The sequence below is a fragment of the Cyclopterus lumpus genome, chromosome 11 (assembly GCF_009769545.1).
Source record: "Cyclopterus lumpus isolate fCycLum1 chromosome 11, fCycLum1.pri, whole genome shotgun sequence".
In the NCBI taxonomy this organism is placed as follows: Eukaryota; Metazoa; Chordata; class Actinopteri; order Perciformes; family Cyclopteridae; genus Cyclopterus; species Cyclopterus lumpus.
This window is the reverse complement of record NC_046976.1, coordinates 7,311,696-7,339,668: the sequence shown is the minus strand read 5'-3', so window position 1 is coordinate 7,339,668 and position 27,973 is coordinate 7,311,696. Positions and strand designations below refer to the sequence as shown.

Below are 27,973 nucleotides of genomic sequence, written 5' to 3'. Positions count from 1 at the left end.
TGACTGCAGGTGGCATCCCAGATATTTAGCTAGAGACCAACCTGTTCAACAGTTAGCAGAATATCACTCTGTGAAACATATTTAGATGCAAAGTCCTCCAAATCGTGCAAACAAGAAACAAAGCAGATGTGCAGCGCTGATCCCTGGAGTTTGTTGGATAACTCGGGCCTCTAGCAGACACCAACCCTTGAGCCTCTAATTCAGTTGTGCCAAACACTTGATGAACAGCTTCTTGAAGTGTTTGTCAATTCATCGTTTCCCCGATAGCAAGGATCATTGACTTTGACATTTCATACTGTCAGATGAATTAAGGCCAAGCCACATGAGAAACAAATAGTTTCTTAGAAGACATTCACATCCAAATTTATGAAAGTCGTTTTCTTGTTTATTTACTTAATATTTATATATTTTTACAAAATAAAAAAAAATACATGAAACAAAAAGCTAACAAGTCTGCAAGGATTCTTGAGAAGGTAAAGGAGAAAGCCATCGAACAAACAGGGACTACAGTACTTGTGTTTTTTTTATATATGTACAAGACAAGTTTATCCATTTAAATTGTTTTTAAAACGCACAGTACAAAAAGAACAAAATAAATCACTGACCAAAAAAAAAAACCATAGTACAATTTTGTCCATCGGTATTCAATGCTGCAGGTTTCCTTACAATGGGAGACAGGTGGTGGAGCAGGGAGGTGGTGGGGGGCCTCAAAAAATAAAATAAAAACAAAAAACACACTGGAAGGCAGATTGGGTGTGTATTGGCCTTGGAAATCATTCAACATCTCTTGCAGAATAGGTGAGGCCTTTATGCAACATATTTATAATTTGTAGGAACAGTTACTGTACAAGTGTTGGATAATGAAAAATTCTGTGCTAGGCAAAAAACAAAGCACAGTACACAACCACAGCCCCCATGTGTACAAACATGCACGCAGTCACATGACAAACACTTTCCTCACCGTCCAAGCCAGTGAGATCGCTTATATGTCTTTATATATAATATATCTATATTTGGTAAAAAATAAACTTCACAATTCTACCAATTTAGAGAATCGTTTCTTCAAACTTAAAATTACATAAAAAATAAAAAAAAACATTCAACAGCAATTAAGCAAATTTATGTATTTGGGTATTTTTTTGTTCCACCAACAAATTAAGGAGAGGAGTTGAGGGTGAGCAATACAAAACCAGCCTGTCCCCCCCCACCTTTAGATATTAGTTCATTCCTCCCCATCTGCAAGAAAAAAAGCGGGGAGGGGGAAGACAAAAAAAAAGAAAAAAAAAAGACCAGACATAAAACGTTCATTCTTTTAGAAAACAGTTCTATGTTACATACAAGTCAAAGAAAAATGGGTGGGGCTGGGGGATTAACACAATACAAATTCCCAACACTCAATATTTCACCTCTTGACGGTGTATTTCTATAACCATTTAGCTCCGATCTCCCCGCTCTTCTAAGCCCCTTTTGTCCCTCCCGCCCATCCATCCATCAATCTTTGCGGTGCTGGTTCTCTCGGCACAGCACCTCCTCTGACCGCAGTCAGAGCTGCAGGAGTGCTGGGCCAAGAGACTGGGGAGGGAACCTCTGCAGGGGGAGGGGGGAGTTTATATGTGGAGACCGTTTGCGAAAGGAGTGATGAGCCCCCCACTAGCTTCTGTCAACAGCGCGGGGGCCCCAACAGTTGATGTTAGTTTGCACCCCAGTTGTAGCTGTTGTATGCCGACTTGTTGATTTGAGACTTCTGCTGAATGGAGGCGTTCTGGCTGCGCTGTCCGGTCCCGCTCTGTGAGAGAGGACAGAGTTTATCTTTGAGCCGTTCCTTCATGCCATGTTTTGCTCACATTGTCCAGAGTAGTGACTTGCTGAACCTATACACACACACACACTTATGATTCATCTGCAAAGGGCAATCAAAATAGGAATTGCAGGAGTTTAAATGGATCACATTGACAGTATGTCAATGTATACAGATATTTCACAGTCACAGACATACGCATAGGACAGACTAAAAGATAATTTTAACCTGGTTGAAAGCTAGACGAACAAAAACCAAAATGGCAATCGAGTATCTTTTTAATTGGTCTGAACCGACTGAACTGAGGTGTGCGAGCGACCTGCACCAACAAATGGAGACAAACAACAACGTACGCTACCTGTCCGTCCTGCTGCAGGTGGTGGTGCAGGATCTGAGAGTGGGGTTGTTGGTGCGGTGCCAGGATGTGCATGAAGGGGGCCGGGGCGTAGGCGGCAGCCGTCGGGGGGTTGATGGGTCCACCGCTCCCCAGAGCCGAGGGCAGGCTGAACGAAGCTGCTGGCGCGCCGGCATGGAAACCCTGCTTCTCAAACGACTGCTGACAGAAGGGACACGAAGGACAGAAATTATATTTTCGAGTGACTCAAACTGCAAGGAGGAGTAGGAGGGGTGGGGGTGGGCTCTCCTGGGAGGGAGGACTTGAAATATTCATGATCTGTAATTACCTGCGTCTTTGTGTAAACAGACCCTGAAATATCTGGTACCCCCGTGTTGCTTGATGTCACAGAGACTCCTGTAGAGACAGAGGAGACCGGACACACATTTAATCCAAAAACTGGGGATGTTAATGGGAGTGGAGGAAAAACCCACCAAACAAACCTAGCAGAGCAATTTTGTCATTTTCAGATTCTAACCAGCAAATATGGTACAACCCCCTGCTACAACAATATGTCTATATGCCCTTTATACATTTGTGTAAAAACTTTCTCCAATTCGAGCATCTGAGAAAGAAAGAAATGTCAGTATAAGTTCAGATGATTAGAGTAGAATTTCCCTGTAGTGAGGACAGCAGAGGCGACGAAGAGGGATGAAATGAAGAGGAAGAGAGGGGAGAAAGATATTGTTGCAGTGCATCTGGTGGTTACTGCTGTGGTTGTTACCCCCCATATCGCCATAGAGATGTAAAACAAGGTCAACTGGTGTGCAAAACAAAACTGGACAGGAAAGACTCATTTTAAGTGGTATTCACATATCAAAATGGTGGTGCCTTCGAGTCCCTCAAAGCTTTGTCAAAATCTGTGAGCAAGAAGACTGATCATATGATGACTTCATCCTGAATAGAGTTAAAATGACTCGTCATTCAGTTCGTTACGTAAACCATTTTATGGCTTTATTGAGACATGACATTTACGGAAAGAGGCACAATGCTAATGTCATATTTGGCATATGAAGCCGCAGTAAGCTGGAACATAATTTTAATGAAGACTGGTTTGAGTTAATTTCCAGACTACGTCACAGATTTTCTTTTAAGTGATGGAGCCTTAAATGCCCATCGTCAGCATGAGAGATGCCCATCCCTGCGTGCCACTGTAGTTTTTGCATTTATCCGATAGCATCGATTCAGACTGTGCTATAGAAATAATACTCTCTCCAGAAAAATAAAACAAACAAACCACACACACACAAAATGGACAGCATAGCTGAATATAATGAAGAGCACACTCCTTCAGATTTGATCCAGCAAGCCGTCTTAATTCTAAAGAAATAATTACCCCTCGTGCCATCACTGCAGTTCGGGGGGGGGGGGGAACGGTGCCATTTCCTTCATCATTTTGTTTAGGTTACACATTCTTTATAGACATTTCATATGGATTTGTAACAGAAATACCACAATCCAGACTGCAAAGATTATGGCAAACACCCTGATCAAAACTTTAATCCCCTTTACAAGGCAACCGTCTTAATTCAGGTACCAATCTGTGTAAACAACAAGTGCATTAGTGTGAATACTTCTGCAGCTTCTTAAAACGGTAATCCTCACACACGCCATTTTGCTGCCCGATCTTTCTTGGATTATAACCTACAGGACAGTGAACTTGATACTCTGGAGATGGACATGCCAGCAATGACGACATGAGTGAAGAGCTAGCAACACGGAGGGGAAACAGGGACAACATCAACCAGAGCAACTCATCCGTTTATGGCAAACCACAGCCCTTGTGACCTGCCACATTTTTGACTCAAAATCTGATCATTACGTGGCATAAATGTCAAGAATATAAAGAACAAATTGGATTGACGATAAGTTGCCCTGGAAGAGAACACTAAACTGAAGAATGGCAGGCAAGGCTAGTAAGAGATGCAGGCTCTATTGGACTGTCTGAAAGCGGATGAAGGGTGATGGGTCTTCCCACAGGCGCAGCTCATCAGCGATGAGGCAAAGGAACCAGAGCAAAGAGTGGGAGAAGGATGGTTGGTGACACAAGGAGGAAGACGGGGACGGACAGTTTTTTTTTTCCTTTTTTCTTTATTTTGGCAGGTGGCGGCACTCACCGACTCCCGGCCCGGTGACAGAGCTGGCTGGCTTGTTTTGTGCAGAAGCAGCAGCGGCCACGGCAGTGCCGTATCCGCCCTTACAGAAATCCCCACTCCCTGAAGCCTGGCCCACATCCTCATAGCCTGCAACAGTCAGACACACAGCCGCAGCCCACAGCATTAGACACACCAGGCAGGGGAAACAGACATGCCTCAAACAGCATTTACAAACAATTCGTGGCGTTCGTCTGAAACAGTGTACCACATGGACAGGTTTTACCAAATAGTGACAATACAGATAGTGTCAAGTCTTCTAGCAAACACATTATACTGACACCCAAATACTTTACTGGAAGTATCTGAACTTTGACACCAAATGTATTGTCCTGTGTAGCAAAACCCGTCAATGCGGTTACAACAAGCAGGTCAGAAACACCGCCAACATCATTTGCAAATACTATTTGACCCAAGTCTGAGGGGAGGAGGTGGGGGGAGGTGAGGGGGCAGGCAGGTTGTGTGTGCAGGAGGAGGGGGGTGGGAAACGTGAGCTTGAGTTGGGTGATGGCAGAAAGCAGCAGATGGTGCAGCTCAGAACGAATAGATGTTGCACATGTTGTGACCAAAGCTAGATATTGAGTGATGAATTTAAGTAGGACGATAAAAAAAAAAACAGCATCACTGAAAAAGAAAATAAGAGTTGATACCAGAAGGCCACTGTGAAACAATGAAAATGCTGGGGAAAGAAATGGGCTACAAGAAGACTCATTAAAAAAAATAAGGGAGGGTGATCCATTTGTTGATGTGTTATGGATGAATGTGGTGGAAGGTGAAGCCGTGGTGCAAACTCCATAGCAGAGCAAGCTGGAAGAGAACGAGCAGGAGAATGATAATCTAACCCCTCTATTAATTAAAGCCAGGAGCCACTGTTCAAGCCCATCTTCCCCTTTCCCATCCAGTTTAAACGGCCCATATATTTCATCACAACAAGCCATTTACCACGAGTGGCAGACACATTCTTGCCATCTTAAAACAGCTCCATTGTTGAGACATGCTCCATGTATGTGTGGGCAATGAAAACTGGGTACAAGAAGCAGATGCATTTCCGATAATCCGACAATTAAACCTCAATATTTATCATGCTCAGTCCAAAAACAGTCTGATTAACTTTGAGGTCAACAGTTCAAGTGAGAATCAGCATAAAACAATGTGTTGTGTACCAATAGCAACACAAGCGTAACAAAAGTCTTTACACAAGCATCACGTTTATGCTTGTAGACGCTGCAGAGCTCAAATGAAATATGCACTCCGTGCCAATGAGAAATCAATGGGCTCATTGTGAGAGAGCACAGAGTTATTGGAATGCAGGTATATAGAGCAGGACCTGCATGACCCCTTGAAAAAAAGCAGCTTCAATAGAGTTTAGCGCCTCACCAGTGCTGTATCCATGGGAACCATAGCCACTAGCCTGCTGGAAGGGTGTGGCTGATGCATTGACGCCAACGTTGACACCGTGCTGCTTTGACGAGGTCTGAGCCACCTGGACAAAAACAAAACCACAGCATGTGTAGTCACCATGTCAGTAAGTGGTAAACAAAGTTTGTCTTGTGGGGGCTATCAAAGGAAACAAAATGATCTTTTCCATTTACGCACACATTAAATTCAATGTGCTAGCCCATTCGTGTCCAAACCCACCCATTGTTCTTATGGTAGCATGATGCACCTGTTGCTTGTGAAAAAGATACTGAAGACAGTAATACAAAATAAAAAAACTGTAAATCAAGCCAATAAGTTAGCCAGCTTGTTGAGACCTAAGTTTTCTCACCGGAAACACAGCAGGTCCGTACTGGAAGGTATTGGGCAAGCCTGGCATGCCAGTGTAGTATGGGAGGCTTGTGTAGCTGTAGCCTGGTGGCAGTGCGGGATTGAGGAAGGGCTGCTGTGTGGTGTGATGCGCCTGGCTCTGGTTCTGTTGTGTCTGAGCTAATGTGGTGGCTGGAGACGGAGATGATGCATCACCCCGACCAAACTTTGATAAGTCACCTGCGAATATGTGAAGCAGAGAGCGACAGAGTGGGAAGTTAGAACCCATGTGTGACAACAGACAGGCCCAACGTCATCCTGCCAGGCTCAGTTTTACATGAGCTGCAACAACAACCCCCCAAAAGCACCTTTAAGTTTATTGTGAGGATAATCATAAAGGTTCCACTGTTCATAGGTTTGGCACATAAAGCATCTTCATAGACCAATTTCTTAGATGGCTTACCAGAGTAAGGGTTGCTCGTCAGGCTGCCGTCTCTGCCAGTTAGCGCCGTTGTGGGAGTTGCAAAGGGGATGCTGTAATAGTCCTGAAGAAATTTTTTTTAGAAAACAAAAATAAACAAAGCAATAAAGTATGATTTGTGCATAATGTTTTTATTGCAGGAGTTTAAACTCACCAGCGGTATTCTTGTTTGCAGCATCTGCAGGTCATCATAGCCGTACACCTGAGGCTGAACAAAGCATGTGAAAACTGTGTTACTATATAAATTATGGAACAAAAATTCCAAAACAGGTAAAGCTCAGATTGTAAAAAGACTGACATTATGCTGGCAGGAACTTACAGGGTAGGCGTGCATTAGTCCAGGGGCCATAATGTATGGGTTGGGCAGTAGAGGGGGCACTCCAAGTGGCAGGTTTGGAGGCGCTTTCCCTATAAGCACAAAGCCAAATCAGACATAAGTATTGCAGTCAATTTGCTAAACAAGCCAATACTACACATCTATTAACCGCAGGGCTTTCCAAAAGGGCATGGAGTAGCCAGCTATTAATGCAGATCATTCTGCTTTAAGTGGGTGATAGGTCACTCTGCTATTGCCCTCACTGGATTTACTGCTGTTCAGGCCAATTCTAACTCTACATGGTCATGCTCACCAATTCTATTCAACGTCCGACAGAAACAAACCTCTGGCCTCACCTTTTGTTTACTTGATCAAAGTTAACCACAATGCCGTGAAAAAAACACATAAATCACACCAATTGTCTTTTACAGGTCCCTTTTTTCCTTCTTCAGTTACACCAATATCGTGGGCGATTGTCTTGCAATATACAGAGTAACGCAATACCATCTTTATTGTCGGCAACGTATTGTGATAGCATATCGTGAGTTACTCTGTGACACCCACCCCTAGTTTGCAATGTGTGCAAGAGATCGTTCCGCTGTAAAAAGTATATTGTAAATAATGTATTCATTAAGCACCTAATGTGTTATATATTGAAAATGCAGCGCATATAGGGAATGAATTTTTAAAATGTATAACACTGAAGCCGACTCTCTGATCTGTACAGGACACAACCTCTCAGCCACACACACACACACACACACACACACACACACACAGTGGAGGCAGGACTGAAACAGTCAATATTTCTATCATTATGCACACATTGCTATGAAACGGAGGCTAGTGGTCGGAAAATGTACTACCATAGTGAACCAAACACGTTAATCCTTTTAATATAAACCAAAAGAAATATAATAAAGTTAAGGCTGGATAATGCGGAGAAAATCAAACATCACAATATCTTTGACCAAACACCTTGATATCGATATTCTAGGGTTGACCATTGGTACTTTTACAATTTTTAAAAATAAATAATCAGACTATAAATCACTACATGGGTAAAAGGCAAATAATAAAATAGCTAAAGAAATATGGTAAGTTAAAAAAAGGCATCACTTTACTGTAATGCAGCATTTAAAACCAGTAAATGACAACACTTAAGCCATATTATCAAATCTAAGACGATATCTAGTCTCAAATCACAAAGGATACAATATCAATATATTGCTGAGTCCTAAATAAAGTCGTCCGCTTGGCCGGCAGCCGGCGCTCATGGAGAACTCGGCAAGGGTAAATAAGGACACGTATATACGGTCCATCTTGCTGTGATGACATTAACCCTATTACAATCTCATCTGTACATGAACCAGATTTTAAATCAGAAGGGAAATAGCTGTTGCATCAACCCACAAGCTACACATTTCTAAGCTGCATCACTAGACTGAAACACACCACGTGATAAACTGGCAGAGAGTAAGATAAATTTAACGTGAGTGAGAGGAAGAAAGGAGCAACCAGAGTAAGATGAGTCAGAGGAATGGAAACCAGTTTATCCAACCCAAATTCAGATGGAATGTGACCCTTTTTTTATTTGGTACAAGCTTAGTTTCTGTTATTGGCATTGGAATTAAAAAAGCAGATATTTCACAAGCTCCCAATCGTTTGCCATAGTTGCACCACTGTTGGGTAACACACATACAACTGAAAACCTCCATGAAATACATTAAGATAAAGCTACAGAAGCTTCAGATAAACCGACCACGCAAACAACAAAAATGGTTACATACATTAATGGTGTAATGGACTCTTGTCGACCCGTACAGATCCCCCCTCATTGATCGGCATGTAAACCGCAGACTAATTACAGTTTAAGGTTTACCATCAGTGTGGGATGAAGTTTTACTGGCGATCGTTATCCTCCAATATTTAGTAAATATGAGATGAGAACATCGACTGCTTATCTAGACGGCGATCTCGGATATCGTTAGATTGTGAACAACCAATCCGTGTTTATGCCTCTGTATATATGCACTATGGATCATCAATGATCTGCAATTAGCATCTTGTGTTTATATCTAACCTGAGGCCACAGAGCTGCGTGAGGAAGTAGCTGATGAAGGAATGGTGGAAGCCGCTGAGGCGATTGCAGCAGCAGCTGCAGCAATGGAGGCAGTGTTGAGGCCCATGGCCATACTGCTGACGGGGCCGAGGCCAGAAATGGTGGTAGAGCCCACAGAGGAGGCCTGAGGGGCCCCTAGTGACACCTGTGCAGCAGCCACCGAGGAAGAGGAGGCAACTGATGACTGTACGGCTGACACTGAGGAAGGGAAGGATGAGGAGTGCAGGCTTGAGTCACCGTCTACGCTGTGATGCTGTAGAGACAGAAGTAAGAAGATAGAAAGATGCGTTTAGGATTGATGGGATTATATTTCCATTAGAGTAAATGGACATATAATGTGTCCATCTGCTATCACAAGAAATGCATCTTTGAAAATGCTCAGAGATGGATAAAGAGATGCACTGTCCCGCTCAAGATATATACACACACAAAACCAGCTTACCAGAAGGTTAGATGTCCGGACTGAAGATTGAACGTGGCTGTTCTGTTGCGATTGGTGAGAGCTGTGAAAATACAGAAAAGTTCAGAGCACGTCTCAACTATCTCCGATTCACATTACATGTACTGATAGTTTCCTGCATGAGTCAGTTTTGCTAACCTGAACCCACCCACACAAAAACAAACAAACAAACAAACACACACGCCAAAACTGGACCAATCCTCATCCGTTTACACAAGCCCTGCTATTGACCCATGATTACAAACATGATCACAAATCCAGCCAAGGAGAAGTCTCCTTCAATGGGTTTTGATGACAAGCACAATCAGTGCCAGTCTTTCACAATACAAAAAAACCCTAGAGGCTTGCAATGTCCATTTATTTTTCTGAAAAATAGCAGACCCTCGTTAACTGATTACCAACTGTTAAGTGACACAATGAATGTCTTGCATGCAGGGGGACTTTGGTTGAAGTGTCAAACAAGCTACCCAACTGCAATAATAACTGATGCACAGGTTCAATTTACCACCAGCTGCAATGCATGCGCAAGACAGGAAACTAAATCCCTAGTTCACCTGTCCGAGAGACTTAGAGGCCACGCTGTGGCCTTGCATCGTCATGGACACATGCAGCCACTCTCCCAGTAAGCCTCCACCGCATTAATTAGTTTAGCTGCGTTGTCAGTCATTTGTCTGCCTGGCACTCCGTCAAGGTTACTGCCTGTGTATTGCAGGCCCAGCGAGGGATTTCTTCTAACCGTTTAACCACACTTGAGGCATTAAAATATTAGTCGATTTAGATATTTTTAAAAAAATCGTTTTCATTTCCGATTTCTCAGAGAACTAAAACATTTACTAACTGCCCACCTCCATTCAGTAATTTATTACCGTAACCCTCAAATGTATCAAATTAATCTCTTTTTTGCAGGTTACCCAACTGGATGCCTAACTCTGTCCGGAGGTCATAACTTAAAATACTGGTTAACTTCCTATTTTATCACATGTGGTAATTTAGCAGCATCTCACTTGTTGTGTTGAGGTGGGGGGAGGGTGTTGGGAGGCAGGTCTTCACTGTGCCCCAGACCGCTGAGGGACGTCTGATTGGATGTAGACAACAAGGAGGCAGAGCCACTGTCAACCAAAGTGCCCATGCTGGACACGGGCGTGACTGAACCAGAACCCGGCTTGACCGATACTGCAGAGCCTGCTGTAGCTGGGAAACGAGAACAGATATTTCTGGAGTAAATTTCAACCCAGAGTTATCTGGAACAATTTCAACAATGCTGTTAAGAAGAAAAAGAATAGACACTTACCTTCCACAGATTGTGTAGTTTGCATCGAACTGAAGCCATTCTGTAAAAACAACGATAAAGGTGAGCTCAGAGGTTTTTTATGGAAACCAGCCATTCTTAAAAAAGGCATTTTTCAAAATTCAATGTACCGACTGATACAAAAATAATCCCTCTTGATCATCTCTTATGACCCACTAGAAGTTTTTGGAAGTGTCTGTATCGGCAGACTGTCTTCTGCCTGTATTTCCTCTTTTTCATTGTTTGGGGTATTTCTAGCAAAGAGCATTTGAACCCCAAGAAGAGTGTTTCTCAGGTCAAAACACACGACATGGAACGGTTTGCTACATCCCTGTGGTTTTTTTATGTCCTTCAGTGTGTCTGCATTTCCCTTGACCATATGGGAAAGACAGAGACAGCACCTTCCCACAGGTTCATGAGGTGTGGACATGTCTATTTGTGCTTTCAAACATAACCACCGTGAAACAATCAGAACATAACATTTTATACTTCCGATTTACGGCATTGTTTTCCCATCACTTCATTTACTCTCTACATTGCTCGACCACCGATAGTCTCTCTCCCTCCCTCTCAGAGGGAGGCACATTTTGTATGTTGTGTTTACAAGTAGCAACAGACATTGAGACTACAGGGTATACCTTTAAGAGGCTGAAGGGTGATGGGCTCTGGAGTCGAGTCAAGCTGCTCATTTGCTTTGCAGATCATTTTAAATTCCGATCAGGTTTGACACCAGTAGTATATTACACTGACCACTCACTATAAACTAGCAATGTATTACAAAAATTAAAATAAACAGTTTACTAAGAACACCTGCTCCCTTTGTAATTCTGGACACTTGAGTTCAGGTGGTGCTCTTTACATGATTTTAGATTAAACAAGAACTATAAATCCTCTGATTGTATGAAGAACTGTGACTTTGACTGATGCAATGTGTGTGGCGCTTTGTATATTATTAGTCAGAGACTTCTGCATTAAACAAAAACCTTTCAATCAACACTAGCAATGAGCTCCAACGATGCTCATCATTAAGCATGTTGTCCACGCGAGCCACTGCTCTAACTACTGTAATAACATTACACAAAATCAAATGTTTTACCAGTTAAAGTGAAAAAGAGGGAAGCTTTGGCCATACCTTGGGCTGCATATCCTTCTGAGGGGAGGAAGAGGCTGAGGGAGGGTAGCGCCGGTTCTGGGAAGCTCTCTGATCATACATGTCCATCTGACTGGAGTTGGAGAGAGCTGGAGTTGACTCACTGCAGATTGTAATGTATTGACAAGATCGTGTTCTTAGAGAACAACTAGTGGTTCTGACACAAGAATGTATAATCACAACTTAAGTTTTTAGGCACTTTTAAGGACTAGAGCATGCACTTAAATGTATCATTACCACCCAGTACAAAAATGCTGCGTAAGGAAAAAATATATAAATACTTTTTTTTTTATTTAAAAAGCTTACTTTCCAGACATAATAAGAATGGCATAAAATGTGCAATAACATATTTTACTGTGAAAAAAGAAAACACACACAAAAGGGTGTAAATATGAATTTTGAATGTACCAACCTGCTGGGGCTAGTGTAGCGACTGTTGTGAACCTGGTTGGCTTGTGTTGTAGTGACAGGGGTGGACTCATAGTCTGGTAGAACTGGTTCTGACCCAAACTGCAGTGCACCAAACTGAAGATTGAGACCTGTGATGTCTGCCGAGCCAGGCATCTCTACTGCCAATGCAGGAATCTGAGGAAGATGAAGGGCATTATAAGACTCGGGAACATAATGTCGAAGGATCTTTTCTCCTAACCCAGAACCAGGAAACTATTTTCACATCACATCCATGAAATGTGCCATTTTATTATACATGGAGAATGTCATTCATAAAAATAAAAAAGATCCAATCACATTTAAAGTATGCTGGTATTTGAATACAGTTGTTACCTTCGTTGAAATGGAAGTCTTCTTCTTCTGCTGTTTGAGTTTGTGTTGCTGCAACAGCAGTGGACTAGAACCATGGGCATCTGAGGAACTTGAGGAAACTTGCTGACCTAGTGAAGGAACTGCTGCCATTTTGGGAAGGGATGAAGCAGGCGGAGGCACCGCATGGGATGAGGATGTTGTTTGTTGTGGTAAGGAAGAAGACAAGGAGGAGGGAGGCAGACCTTTGTCCTGCAGGAAAACATCCAACATGGACGAGGTTGAGGTGGCGGCCTGGTAGGGCTGCCGCTTCGTAAAGGGCATATGGACTGCAGACTCAGCCTGATTTTTCATTTCTGGAAAATGGAAACAAAATTTAAGTTACGTTTTTTTTTTGTTTTAATAGTACATTAATATCAGAGTAATTACAGTAGAATGCCATCTTACCGTACTGTCCCAGTGAGGTGGCACTGGTGTCCCAGGATGAAGGGGTTGTGTTCGGTGGTCCAGTCTGGGAGTGCTGGGCTGCCAGCTGGGCCAGTGCCTGGGCTGTTTTATACTGCTCCAGGAATTGAGAACCAGTGGTCCCTGTGCTAGCTCCTTTAGGGTCCCCCACATCCCCGAAACCCTTGCTCAGCATGCTGACCTGCAATGTTAACAGATTATGACTCTATAAAACAATTGGTGCTACATTGTCGTAGTTATGACCTAATGTTTATGGCCCTATCTATCCCTTTGCTGTGTGTTTGAGATATAACACTTTAAAAATGCCTCTGTTTTATTTATTGGCGAGTCTTACCATGCTGTGCTGGGTGTAAGGGGTGCTGGACGATGTTTGGGAAAGCGGCACTCCTTGCTTGGAGTTACTAAAAACCAGTGACTGGGACAAGGATGGGGGTTGGGTGGCCTCCATGGGGGGGTTTTCTGTCTCTGAAGAGGAGGATGGGGGAGTCTTTCCCAGGAGCACTGCAAGGTCAATCCTATAGCAAGGCAGAAATGTTTATATTCAAGGAGACATTTGAAATGTGATGTCAACTGAAACTTTATTTATACCACAACTACCTATACCTTTTTTTAGGACATCAACGACAAACTATTGTAATTATTCAATAATCTGAAATTCTTTTCTTTACTAATCGTTTGGTGTATTAATCAAAATAGTAAAGAAATGTCCAACATAATTTACGGTGACATCTTCATAATACTGTTCCCCAAGCAATAGTCCAAAACAAAACAATATTCTGTTTACATACGTGAAAGACAACTCAGCAAATCTTCATAATTGAGATGCTTAACCCAGAAAATATGTTTGACAATTAGACAACCAAATGTAATTATTCACTCATCCATTTCCTGGAAAACACAAGTGGAGCTAATGAAGTCCACGAGAGGCCTACCTTTGTCCTTTGGTGATGGTCACATTCTCTTGAGGCAGAGGGACGGACGCCACACTGGAAGCTGTGAATATCTTGGTCTCTGAAAGCTGCAAAGGAAGAGAGAGTAGGATGATGGTAATTTTAGTTGGAAAACCCTTATGGGCACATAATTTGCGGCCGTATGCCTCCGCCAACCAGTGTAGTTGCAGTTTCCATCCATGTCGGTTCAAAAAGTCATGACTTCATTTCATCCAACAAGACATGCGTGTGAAATGGTAATAATTAGCATATGATACAGTGTATCCAGTCTGTTCAGTGAAAAGTTTGCTCAAATATTTTATACATTCCGATCTTTAAATATGACATTAAGTTAGAACTTCTAGAGCTCCAGCAGTTGCATGAAGCGAAGCTTAGAAACACTCACATCCTCATTCCAGTCCTCAGTGCCCCACTCCTCTGTGGCAGACCTCCAGGCTCCTGGGAGTCAAAGAGAAACAGTTAAATACGAATGAGATAAGAAAAAAAAGATTCAAACAGAATAAGGGATGCAAAAAAACAGAAAAGAAAAACAGGTTTACCAGGAGCAGAGTCAAACTTGGGCGGGTAATTTGTTCCCTCTCCTGCAGCATATTCCAACCCTAGAGACGAAGACGAGGTGAGATCAAAGTTGAATGTAATGAAAAGAGATTATACTTTAGTCAACTGGACGCACACATGTGGATGTAAAGATCTAAGAGGAATACAATGCGTCTCGGATTTTGAACAGTGTACATGGTTGTTGAAGAAAGCCTTGATAATCATCATCATCAAGTGCCCTTTGACCACAAGTGAACCTTCCTTTCATCTTTACTGCAGGAATATTTTTGGGATGTTGATAATGACTATACAAATTGTTTGGATGGTAAACAGATGCTTTATTGATAAGATTAACCCCTCTTATTGAAGGGAAACCTTTCCTAATAAATTAACTTACTCGCTCCTTCCTCAAGCTCTGCACTTCCTGTGTTGTTCCAGGTACTGCCCCCTCCATAGTTTTCTTCAGTCTGGGCTGGCTCCGCATAGTCAGCAGGGTTGAATGTTCTGGGGAAGAAAGCAATAAGTGGGTAGAGTTGAGAATTGAATAATCAAGTATGTACTAGCCACATTTGAAGGGCTGTCAGCACTACAAAAAAAGACTTTAGTCATGACTGGGTGCCCACACACAATAATCTGGGGTCCATTTTAACTTACCTTCTACAGGTCAAAGTTTTGAAAATGTCAAGCAGAAGCAGACCCCAATTCAATTCTTAAAAGCTTCAAACCACTAGTGAGCTGGTTGTTTTGCATTTGAATATTGCACTCTGAGTACTGTTTGAATACATTCCCAGCTCTGCTCTTATCGTCATTAGACTTTAAGCTAATAGAAACACTTCAGAGTGACTGGGGTTTTAGCAGGAAGAGGAAATGATAAGAGGCTGAAGTGAATCCATTACCGTCTTTGAGAGTTTTTACAGTCAAGACATGCAAATAAGGACGTGTTAGCATCCAAATATTGTTTTTGTTGTTTCTCAACAACTTTCCTGGTACTGCATGTCTTTCATTAAATCTGACACAGCCGTGCATGCTTGGAAAAATTGCAGCTGGTGCAATCTAGCAATATGATAAAGTAAAAGACTTCTTTTGAGTCAATCAAAGCTAAGCTGCTTTCATTATTTGTCCAAGATATTTGCTGTGCAAATCTGAGGGCACTTATAGTGCATGAGCAGACATGACATTTCAGGAAGGTAATTTCTTTTTCATATACTATTAATAGAATGTAGAGTAAGACTTTGTTTTGATTATGTCTTATATTAAAACATCCTGTTTTATGTCATTTAAAAGTCTCCCTACAGAAAACAAGAATAACAGACACACCAGAGGCGATGCACTCACCTCTCACCTCCTGCAATATCATATCTGGGCCCCTTATCAATCTGGCTTTAGAGGAAAAATAATGGCAACAATTACAAGAAGCACAACAAAGTAGAAGATAAAGCTTTTGTTTTTCAGACCACAATCCAGAGCAGCAGCGTGACCATAATGCCTTCGATCTGCCTGTGCCAGTATTGTACCAAACTCTCTACACCACCTGTCAGTCACTCCCCAATGCAAGGCAAGCCAGTGTGCTTTTAGTCATGGTGGGCAAATACACAGACCAAGAAAACCAACTCACCAGAAGTATACACAATGCAGCCACAAACACCATTGCTAGAGGAGAGCAGTTACGCAAGAATAAATGCAGTAATATTCCCATTGATGCAGTTGATGGCTAAACAATCTTAGGAATTTCAATGATGCCCATCACACAGCCACATCATCTCAAAGCTATTGCTGAACAATCATACAGGATACTGATGTGAATGCATCAGTCAGCATACAAGATCTCCTCCATTGAAAATAAATCACCATCTTTAGTCGACTAGTCATATTTAATCTCACTGTTCTTTTAGTTAAAATTGAATAATGATGAACACACACTGCGATAAACTTTGACCAGCTTCAAATTGAATTGGCTAAATTAATAACAGCTTAGTCTCCACCGGAGCAAAACCATTCTTACTATAGTCTTTGAAGCTGAAGCTGTGTCCTACAATTGTGACCAGTTTCAGGGGGGTTATAGTCATGCTAATTTGAAGAAGCCTCTATAGATACACCAAACTGGGAGTCCTATCCCTTCCCTCAGTTTCTTTTCTGCACACTCAACCACAGAACTCAAATACAAAGGAAGCAAACAGTTAACCCAAAGAGGCAGCGCTGTAAATGTGCCAACCGATGCTGTGGTACAATTGAATACAACTGGCTATATAATGAATGCATCCTTTATGCCAGGCAACATCAGCAATGGAGGAGGTTGATATATGCAGCCATGTTACATGCTGCAGTTATGGCCAACGCCACTCTCGATGCAACATTACCGTTTGTGCCACAATCTGAAGGGACTGTGGAAGTGATTCAAGATCAATTCAATGCGGTTTTTAAAACCATGATCCGTTTCACAAACGATGGGCTAATACTTGAGACCTTGTTATAGTCAGACCAAACATCTATATTTTCCTACAAGGTGACACATTCTGAAACGAGGGAAAAAGTGATCCAAAACTAATATTGTGCAAAACACTTCCTTCAACAGTGTTTTCAAACTGGGGCAGCTTTAAAGATCGAGTTGTCTTCTATTGCATTAAATAATCAAATGAATGTGTCTGAGATTCTTGGCACCCTGAGGTTTTCTGTATCTACAAGTTACTGTTAATACGGAATTTAAAATAAATAAATAAAAAAATATATATATATATATATTTATTATCTGCTATATTGAGATAAAACACAACATTTGTAGAATATATTGAAATAATGTATTAATATCAAACCGATCATCCTAGTCATTTATGTTTTACACCAACTTTAGAACAAATCTGTTTGAGCAGCTTATTCTTCAGTAATGAATTGCGGTACTCGTTTCCCTTGGGAGCTCACAGTACTCAGTTTAATTCAGGGCATGTTAAACATTTTCATGCAGAATGCATGTATGTGAGGTGAATGGTACATGCTGCCGTAGCATAGTAAATGTACTAGCACAAGGTACCAGTGATGCACACAATAATGCAATCCACTGTAATAAACTGATCAAAGACCGTATCTGCTTGAAGACTCCTTCCTTTAAAGCCACATTTCATTTAAGCCACTGGGTTTATATGACACTGAAGCAATGCTGGTAGCAGCAAGAAGCGAAAGCAACATAAACATTTTTTTTAAAAACACTTCAGCTAGCAGTGCATGCAATTGTAGGTGCAAAGCCCCAGCACTCGGATCAATTACGACCAATATGAAGCATATTGTAGTGTTCCTGGAGATATGAAAGTCACACTTCAAATAAACAAATTGTTTGACATTTTCACAGCATCATGGAACATACAAATAAAGTCTAAAAGACATGTGAGGTTTTGTTATAGCAACTGTGTGCAGTGCACCACCGCTTAAGCAAATATCTGTGAATTAAATCAAAACACTTTGTTTCATTCAAGTCTTCCTCTACCTTCTGAACCTATGTTCAAATTTATGTATGGCATGATTACTGCAGCTTTGAAGCACAAAGTCAAGAGAAAATTACATTCAGGCTTCTCTTGAGAGGAAACCACTTAGCCGTCAACATCACTAGAGAAAGCCACATATCATAAGTGCTACTTCAGCAGATCAAGAAGAAAATTAAAAAAAGATTGTTGGATATTTAACCTCCCACTTAACTGCTTAAAGTCAAAAGGCAGGACATTTGTCTACGACAACTACAATCTTTCACCATTACGTTTTGAAATTTGGCTGGACCTCTCACTTGGGAAGTACCTCTTCTGTTCTGACACCTACTGATCAAGATAACCTTATAACCAACAACTCATCATCTGACATTAACTTTGCACGCACACACGATACACAGAACAAGCAAAATACAACTGAATTATGCTGCAGTTGAGGTCCAGAGAGCAGAGACACCCTCTTGAGTGGGTTTATCAAAATTTCAGTCCAAATAAAATCTTTAGACGACATCATGAGAGTTGTTCTGCCCACTCTGTTCTATCCCATTGGCTGATGTATATTCTCCCTCCTTTGGATTATGGCTAAACAATAGGATGGGGTTCTGCTCTCTTGGTGACCATGGCAACAGGTAAAAGTGGAACAAAAGGCCCTCTGGTTTTAGGCAACACAGGTGTTCTCTTACCCCATGCCCTGCGCTGAAAATCTGCCTCCTCGCCGTCCAGATACTCCTGGGGAGATAAGAGGTTACTTCAGTTTCTTAGCTTGACAACTATTGTCCCAAGAAGGAATGGCGATGGTTTAGTAAGTACAAATAAAAACCCTTCCTAGATACCGACTAGTTTTGATAAGAAACATTTATTTCATCATTAAAGAGGATTACAGACACTTACCAACAGTTCCTCTTCCTCTGCCTCTTCCCCTTCGGCCTCGCTCTGCACCTCTTCCAGCTATGACAGCCTTGGCTCCATCCAAGCCATTCTCTTGACCACGAACTTGAGAGAGAAGGACTTTGAATTTAGACACTACACTGCATGCAAAATGTCAAAAACAAATCCTAAACTAGATTGGTTACAGATTAGAACAACTATGAAAAAAATGCTTTTCTATCAGAGCCAAGTAGCCCATCATTCAAAATGAAGATGAACTATGAACCTCTCGCTGGCTATCATTAACTGAGGCACACTCTATCCCCACTTCAGGACCATTTGGGGCTAAGAAGGGTCTACTGGTGTGCTGCAAATTACTAATGGCATGATGGGGCTGAGCTTCTACTTTCCAATAATTTTTAAAAGGCTCCCTATTTTCATCTTTCAGTTGTTGTTTTTTTAATCGCACATGTGCAACATTTGTAATCTTAACTTAATCTAACAGAAGCTACACTGTTCAGACAAGTTTACAAGCTACTGTTGATGCAAACCAAACACTTACCACTTTTTAACTTTGAAAGCCTCCATTGCTGAATCACTGGAGAACTTTCATGTTGAAATACAGCCTTATTTGACAAATGAATATCGCTCACATAATGCAGATACATTTAGGAGTCCGACAGGGCTCTCGTATGCCCATGAATGGTCACACGTATAGTGTTTGATTAGTGAAAAGTGTCGAGAGGAAATGATCTCATATTGTAAATTGTAGAGTAATTTTGATTGCACTAGTGCTTTGTTCAGCAACAAAAATATGAATCTTTTATTTTCAAGATACCAAAAACTAAAATAATGAAGGCACATTTAAAAGAATGGTAAATACTTACACTCTCGTCCCCTGCTGGCTCCACGGCCCTTGCGTAGAGCTCCACCTCGACGACGTGCTACATCTTTCTCTCCTCCTTTCTCCCTGTTCTCTTTTCCTTCCTCTCCAGTCTCTGCCTGGCTAGTCTCCTTTGGGCCTGACACCCCTTTCTTCTTTCCCACCATTTCCCAAGAGTCCTTAAGGAAGAAAGACAGCGTTACACTGCTGTACTCACTGACTTTGTACTAAGTCACAATAACAAAAAACAACTGGACATTGTACCTAGCCAAAATATGATCCAACAAAATGAAATGTATTCATAAACAGGTTGGATGTGGAGTGTTGCATGGTGGCCATTGACTTGAGACAATCGTCTGGTCAGCCAGTGAGTTAACTGGTTATTAAGAAATAGTTTCTGGTGGTCTTTTACCACCAAGTGGTAAGTCTACATCTGACTACTTCTGAGTTTGATGCGTGTTTGTCACAGATGCAGCAACTTAAGGTTGAGTGGGCCAGATGTGGTCAGCAGCTATTTTAAAATTAAAGTAAAAAAACAAACTGTCAATAATTGTCAATAATCTCCCAACAAGCAATATTGAACTAGTTCATTTAACGGTCTCTACACTGAGGCAGCATCTTGACAATGGAAGTGGCTGACAATCCCTTATCACATCCGATTAATGTACTGGCAAGACACATTTCCACTCCCTTTCTGGTTTAAATTTCCTCCTATGTTCTACCAGTTACAAGTATATCAAAGCTTGTATGCAACTATGAGGGCCCCTTTAAATTAGTATGCACTTGCATCGCTAGGAAGGCCAGTTCATACGCTGTTCTTTTTCAGAACTTGTCATAGATTAAAATATCAGTCCATTTCTGTTTTCACCTCTCGTTAGATAATGTAATTGAGACAACAGTGAGAGAATAATAGATTTGTTTAAGGGTTCATTTTTCTTAATGGGTCTGTAAATGCACTCGGGGCATGCAGAGGTGACATATTGACCAACAGAGGAAGTAGAGAAAATGTGTTCATGGTGAATATCTTTTTGCAATTATTACTTTTGGATACAACCTTGTCTAAACAAAGAAAAGCTCTGTCCATGTTCATACAATGCACAGGATCCCTACTCGTACAGTGGACAGTTAGTCTACTATCATAGTTATCTAACCCAATGTAGCACTGATCTCTCCAGGATATGGCCCCTTACAGCACTAAGCCCTCACACAAAGCCAATACTCACAGTGTCTGGGTTACCCTCCAGCAACACGTTAATTGCTCTGTTGACATCACCGTTGCAATCGTGCAGTGCGATCATAGACTCATCCTGGTCCTTGCCTGTGATGTCAATCAGCTGCAAAAGAAGGTGTGTCATGATGAGACAGAGGTGACTTGTCTGGCACTTGTGGAAAATGTTTTTTTTTAAATAAATTAAAAAAACAAAAACAAACACTGGGTTAGCTACAGAACCGTATGCTTCAGCATCTTGGTCACTTCAGAAGCTATACCACAGGGTTCATGTTCCATAAAGACCGGCACCATGCTCATTTTCAATGCCTTTGAAATTACTACACTATAATAGAGTATGCAAAAGATGGCCCATTTACAGAACTTTTACCTTAGATGCCATTTTAGGTCCCTACTTTTATAACTTTGACCTAATCATTAAATCACATATAATTTAATACCATGTTCGGTATAAAAACATTGCTTTTTGCTAGAAATTACATCTTTCATAATTTCTCAGAACTGAGAATGTGCATTAAAAAAAAGGCATGGTTCAAGACCTTTTCCAATCAATATCACATTAACACATCTTACACAGAAGGTTATAGTATGATTTGAATACTACAGACGAAAGTTGAACTAAGACAAAAGGGTGTGCATTGGTTCACCTGTTTAACCTTCTCTTCAAAGTCTGCATCATTGTGGTCTGAAATCATCTGCGCAAGTCGGATCTGCTCCGCAGTAGCCTATTCCAAGAGAAGCCAACACCCAATATTTATTACAAAAAGAAGCACAAAATTTGCATTCTTACAAAACCAGAACGAACAAATGATATTTAGCAATTTCTAAAATATTCAACAACTTATGTACAAACAATATGCCACATTGAACAGTAAGCAGGACATTACTGCCAAATACACTGTAAATGTTGGCTGTGGCAGGTCAACATTCAAATTCACCTGCCACGATGGCATAGTTTCTCCTTATATTAAGAAATATGATATTATACTTTAAAAAAAAAATAGATTTCACATCTGGCAGACAAAAATAATTAAGTGGCTTGTTGAAATGTTCAGTGACCTGCCCCAGTGCCAGGTGAGAGAAAAACTTAATTTCAGATCAGGCTACTAGAAGTCTAGTTATACCCTTCAATCCACACACTTAAAGACTTGACCAAACACTACATTCTAACAATCAAACGTGTGTGATGTTAGCTGGTCAACTTAAGCCAGTGACTGAGTTGGTCAGTGTAGTTCAAACTGAAGGTGTAATCCCCAATGCCCCAAATCAGGTATTCTTTTTCCCATGCTCAAAATATGGTGTCAACCGGTTTGATTATCCTATAATAGATTCTTGGCTCAGAAGCTCATCAAAAGACAAGGTAATAAGGTCTAAAAATAAAAAAGAGACATTGAGTAATACATTGATTTGCCTAAACGCAACACTGGTGCAAATCACTGTGCATCTGTGCAGTGTGACAGGTGGAGCGAGTGAGGGTACCTGAGGCCTCTGCTTGTGCTGTGTCTGGCCTGGGGTTTGCTCCCAGCTGCCCCGGGCTCGGTTTCCGCCCATGGACGTCATCATTTACAGTATATACAAATAACAGTATTTACAAAGGAATAACACCTGAGGAGAGACAACCGAGAGATGAACTAAAGACCTGTGACTGACCTATTTATGTCATAATGTACAGGTCTGGTGCACTTGAATACTACTTCCTCAAACTGCCTGGTGGTTTATTGCCTAATGGGGGGTAGCTAGCAGCGCTATCAAGAGGACAGCATCAGCTTTGTTCCCAGAGACGCCTGGACGTTGACAAAGGGTGTTTTCAGCCCCTTTCTAAAGGCAATGCCTAAAACCAAAGCGAGCCGCGGGTTTGACCCGGGAAGCAAGAGTCATGATACACTGGGTGCTGATGCAGTGCAAACCGTTAGTTTATTTACATCTTCAGAGCATTATGCAACGCTTTCTATATAAAAATAGCCTTCGTGGTGTTTAGTTAAGCTACATATTGTGAAACAAGAGTATATGATTGCAAACCCATCACAAACAGATCTACACTGTTATGAACACCAAATGAGAAAGACAAAATGCAAAACACATCCGACTGCATCGTTTTTCGATAGCAAATCGTTAACCTTGCGATCGACGGCGACTGCTTAATCTCGCATACGTTACGTAAAACCCTGCGTGGACTAACGTTAGCCCACTAACACGAGCCTAAAGCCGGGGCCCGTACAACATATCCAATTCCATTCGCCAGCCACATGGTCAAAATGCTAGCCAAGGCGCTAATACTTGAGGGGAAAGGATCCAACTATTATGTCTTGGGGGCTTCCGCTTCTCACGGCTTCACCTCATGGCGACAACGAGGCTGATTCTAACAGACGCTAGCTAACTAGCTAAATTGTCTATACAACGATGAGTCGTTAGCGTTAGCTGACTTAGCTTGGTAGCTACAAGTTAAGTAGCTCTTCGGCTACAGGCGAGCGGTGAAGCTTTAATGTCCGACCAACCCAAAGCCGCCCAAGTCACTTCGCTCCCACTAGTGGTCTGTTAACGGATGGTAGCTGTGCTAATTTAAATAACTAACGTCGTTTCTCACAGCTAACTAGGCAACGGCGGACAGTTAGCTAGGTTAGCTCAGTAGCCGCTTTACAAACGGCACCACCACTTTACAACATCCGAACGCTACTGCATCTCTACCGGCCGGGCTCTCAACATAGACCGAGGCTAAAGGAAGGCCTACAGGCCGCTAAAATGCAAATAAATAACAGGCGATACTGACCAGAAACCCGGCTCAATATTAGACACTGCTACACAACCGACCGATAAGTGGTCTCGTTGTCGACCTTTTTGTCGGATTTAGGACAGGATATAATTCCTGAACCCCAAGTTGATACAACTAAGTTGGGAAAATATAGCGAACCGACTCGCTCGCACAATAAGCGAGAGACTGAATTTACCTGTTTCTTTTCCACTCTGACACCGCGGAGAACGACGTCACGTGGTCTATAGGGCGCTTCGCGGAAACTGGACCCATAACATGTGATCACACTCTAGTTCAATATTATCAGCGGCGTTAGGACATGTCAGTGGTGTGGATGCACAACACAGATAATACATTTTGGCAAATGGACAGACGAGGCGTGTTATTATCTAATAATAATTACATGTATAACATTTCAGTGAGAGCCATGAACTTGACTATATGAACTCACTGAAAAGATTCAGAAAGACTCAGGTTTATATGCAAGAGCACCACAAGAGAAAGGTTAAGAGAAAAATAATATATAATGGGGACAATAACATGCATAAAATAAAGCATAGAAATGACAATCAAAAGCTACATAAACTACATAATACACAGTACATGACAAAACATTTCATTAAATCATTGTACACATGATGCAAATGTGTCCGATTGTGCAACTCTGAAATCCTTATTGAGGTACTTGTTAAGGTAGTCATGCTTAAGTATGTGCTACATAAATACATGTATAGGTACAAGCATGGATAATGACTACAATATACATCAAATTACGTATACTTGGGTGCTCAGTACTTGTTTGTATTATTGTTTATTACTTTTTGTTACTGTTTATTATGTATATCACTTGTTTTTTTTTACCATGTCTCTTGTGTGTACTTTAGCCATTTGCTGTTGTAATCTGGTAAATTTCCTGGTAATTACTACTACAACAACAACAACTAGTAATAATATAATAATATATATAGTAGTAGTAGTAGTAGTAGTATTAGTAGTGGTAACAAATCTAAAACTATTTTATCTCGAATTATTCTGTTTATAATATTTATTTTCTTGTATTTCATACTACATCACAATATTGTTACAATATATATATATATATATATATATATATATATATATTATAACAATATATTACATATTGGTGTCATTATAGTATATATATATATTTATATATATATATATATATATATATATATAAATATATATATATATATATATATATATATATAATCCAGTAGAAAGTGCAGTTATATTGTTGTAAATGGCTTATTTTAATGCACAACAACAATATATATAAAAGCATGATGCAAAAATATCTTTTTACGTTATACAAAATACACACGGTACACTACAAAACAGATAGCAGTAGGTTTTAGGGTCCTGTGACATCTCCGGGCAAATCTTGTACAACATGTTAATTACACTACACGTAGGTTAGGTTGTGAGAACTGACTGGTCATCCTTACGCAGTTATTACGGTAATTTGAAAAGTCGTAAATCAGTCGCTGTCGCCCTCACTGCTTCTAGCTAGCGGAAGCAAACGTTACATTTCTTACTTCATGCGTGATGTCGCTGAACACACATATGAGTATCAGCACTGCTGCTGTATAGTTTTGTGTTGTTTTGTCGAAACATCCTTTCAAAGCTGATAAACCGTTTCTGGACATTTCGTTTCAATATGGACACTCGACTGTTAGCTGTCGAGCTAATGTAACGGTCGTAGCGGAACGTTTAACGCCGGCTTCATTCCGCGTTCGCTGGGACGTCACCGACCTGTGGACAAACTAACGTGCACGCGGACAGACAACATGGCAGACTCCTCGCCGCTGTCAGGGGTGAATGTTGTTCTGGTTATGGCCTATGGAAGCTTGGTAAGTGACGCCTCCCTGAGAAGTACTCGCGTGAGGACGATGCCCACGTTGAACCCCCGTCCGGTCCCCTTTGGTTTCGTCTGCAGGTGTTCGTGCTGCTGTTCATCTTCGTCAAGAGGCAAATCATGCGTTTCGCAATGAGGTCCCGCCGAGGACCCCATGCCCCCATCGGCCACAACGCACCAAAGGTAAAGGGGATCTTTTAGACGTTTGATTGCCTCTTGCGTTGCCAAAAATAGTCGAATACCCCATGCAGTAACCAGCTGCTGTTGGAGCAAGAGCTCACGTGTCTGTGTATTTTTCTTCGTGGATTGATTTAGGGTTTGAGGGAGGAGATTGACTCCAGACTGTCCAAGGTCCACGAGATCCGCTTCGAACCTCGTCTCCTATCAGAGGACGATGACAGGCTGAAGCAAGAATCACAAATCAGTCAGTCACCTTTTTCAGCTCCTCTAGTTGCCACCTGAATCTCGGCCACTTGACTTTATGCACCTGAAGTGATGACAATGTCCCTGTTTTCGTCTGTGTCAAAAGCTTTTGTTTGTATTTTCACAGGTTGCTACAACTACCTGTACAGAATGAAAGCTCTGGATGCCATCCGTGACTCGGGTGAGCAATGAAATGTGATGATTTTGCATGTATTGTTGTCATCGTGGTCTCATCACACAAACTGAATCTATTATTCTTACACTTATTACTGGGATTCTCTCTCACGCAGACGCTTTACCTCTCACGGAGGAGCAGCAGCTCCTTTTTATAAATGGATTTCTTATGTCATTGTTTTTTGTATTTATGTATGATACTCTATGAATTTAACAAATCATGTTTTTTTTCCCTTCTTCTAGCGACCCAATCTTCCCATGGGAAGTATTGAGGTTTTATCTTGTCTAACCTTCACTTGTGGTTCCTTCCTGTTTGGACCTCAGGAATCCCTCTGCAGGAGATAAGCCGATGTCCCAGTGCGTTTACTGGACGCAGCTTCAGGAACTGGCTGCTGGAGTTGCGCAACTCCCACTCTCTGATCAAGAGCAGCCGCAGCCCGCTCATCGACCGTTTACTCGAGGGCTACGACAGTGCTCGCCATGGGACTGGGGTGCTTTCGAGTGTTTGTTTTTTGCGTGTGACTGATTGATGGGTGATGAAAAGAAAATCTGAATATAATGGGTTTATCAGTTATGTTGCAGCATGTTTCTGATTTGACTGAAATGGTTTCTTTCAGGTGTTTGGGGAAACAGAGTTTCTTGAATACCAGCAAGCTCTCAACGAACTGGCTGATGTGTAAGTGCTGCTCCTCTGGTTCGGACTTGAAATAGTTAGTCTTCAAACACTGTTGGGGCATGTTTTACAATCCGCATTGCTGACACTGACAGGGCCTGGCCTTGTGTAATCATTTCTACTACTACTAACACTGCTGCTGTTTCTTTAGATGTCCATGAAAGATTTGACACGTACTAGCATGATTATATTTGGGGATTTTTGCATCGTAACGCCCCTTTTTTCTCCCCTCCCTCAGGGTGAAAGCCTATTCCAGCACCACCAGCCTGGACCAGCACCACCAGTCCGCGGCAAAGGACCTGACGGGCTCCCCTGTCCGGAGCACTCCCTCCACCATCCAGGTCACCTACCTGCCCTCCACTGGCCAGCGCAGCAAGAGGCCCAAACACTTTCTGGAGCTTAAAAGTTTCAAAGACAACTACAACACCTTGGAGAGCACCCTGTGAGAAGCCGCCGCCACGGGCCGACTGTCGCAAAATGTTTGCGTGGACAAACGGAAAACCTAAAGTTGTGACGTACCGTAACTTAGTTTTCAAGTTGAGCTTTAAAATTCACCATCTAATGAGTTGGGAAAACTTCTCCTTGCAGTAAATTACACTTTTTCATGTAATTTCAAAGAATCATTATGGAGAAAGAAATGTCTCATTATATAACGATTGTTAGAATCTGTCCATCACAAGGTTTCTTTTCCTTCTCATTCTGCCCAAGGCCTCCATTTGTATTTTGGATGTAATGCACATGTTCAGAGGACAAATATGATTGTAGCCAACATGGCAAGGTTTGCGTTGTCATTTTTGTAAAAACGGCAAAGTTAATGACAAGTCACCTGGATTTGTTTTTCCAAGTCCAAATGTAAATATGAGTGTTTTGATTTAATGTATATGTACAGATGTAAGATTTTTCTACAGACCTTCATACCTTATTTAATTGATATTGTGTGATTTGTATTCATGTGATGTTGAACTCTTGTGGTTTGAGATAAAAAAAAAAAGCTTTGCAACCCACTTC

General features: G+C 41.5%; 2 protein-coding genes across 13 annotated transcripts; one reads left to right on the top strand and one right to left on the bottom strand.

The window, feature by feature from the left end:
• Positions 1-363: 363 nt before the first annotated feature.
• Positions 364-24,123, bottom strand: ubap2l (ubiquitin associated protein 2-like). 12 transcript variants are annotated; one of them, XM_034545762.1, is made up of 30 exons: positions 24,013-24,123; positions 22,547-22,672; positions 21,715-21,792; positions 21,063-21,173; positions 19,844-20,018; positions 18,981-19,082; positions 18,773-18,818; positions 15,955-15,999; positions 15,017-15,123; positions 14,622-14,681; positions 14,468-14,520; positions 14,065-14,150; positions 13,467-13,647; positions 13,115-13,313; positions 12,692-13,023; positions 12,321-12,493; positions 11,891-12,011; positions 10,762-10,801; positions 10,475-10,661; positions 9,453-9,513; positions 8,972-9,263; positions 6,892-6,980; positions 6,727-6,780; positions 6,555-6,636; positions 6,114-6,331; positions 5,723-5,828; positions 4,310-4,435; positions 2,482-2,549; positions 2,157-2,354; positions 364-1,786 (listed from the first exon to the last, which is right to left on the bottom strand). In XM_034545762.1, exons 2-30 carry the CDS (start codon positions 22,628-22,630, stop codon positions 1,691-1,693), a joined length of 3,570 nt encoding a protein of 1,189 aa, XP_034401653.1. In that variant the 5' UTR covers positions 22,631-22,672; positions 24,013-24,123; the 3' UTR covers positions 364-1,690. The 12 variants fall into 12 exon arrangements, with proteins under 12 accessions (XP_034401653.1, XP_034401652.1, XP_034401654.1 ...); XM_034545761.1 differs by lacking the exon at positions 24,013-24,123 and adding an exon at positions 23,835-24,006; XM_034545763.1 differs by lacking the exon at positions 24,013-24,123 and adding an exon at positions 23,835-24,006 and having other exon boundaries at positions 2,157-2,351.
• Positions 24,124-25,291: 1,168 nt separating this feature from the next.
• On the top strand, positions 25,292-27,969 carry LOC117738889 (protein C1orf43 homolog). The gene is made up of 7 exons (XM_034545035.1): positions 25,292-25,690; positions 25,777-25,878; positions 26,011-26,119; positions 26,246-26,299; positions 26,617-26,783; positions 26,910-26,968; positions 27,204-27,969. The coding sequence occupies exons 1-7, from the start codon at positions 25,628-25,630 to the stop codon at positions 27,409-27,411; spliced, it is 762 nt and encodes a 253-aa protein (XP_034400926.1). The 5' UTR covers positions 25,292-25,627; the 3' UTR covers positions 27,412-27,969.
• The last annotated feature ends 4 nt before the right edge of the window (positions 27,970-27,973 follow it).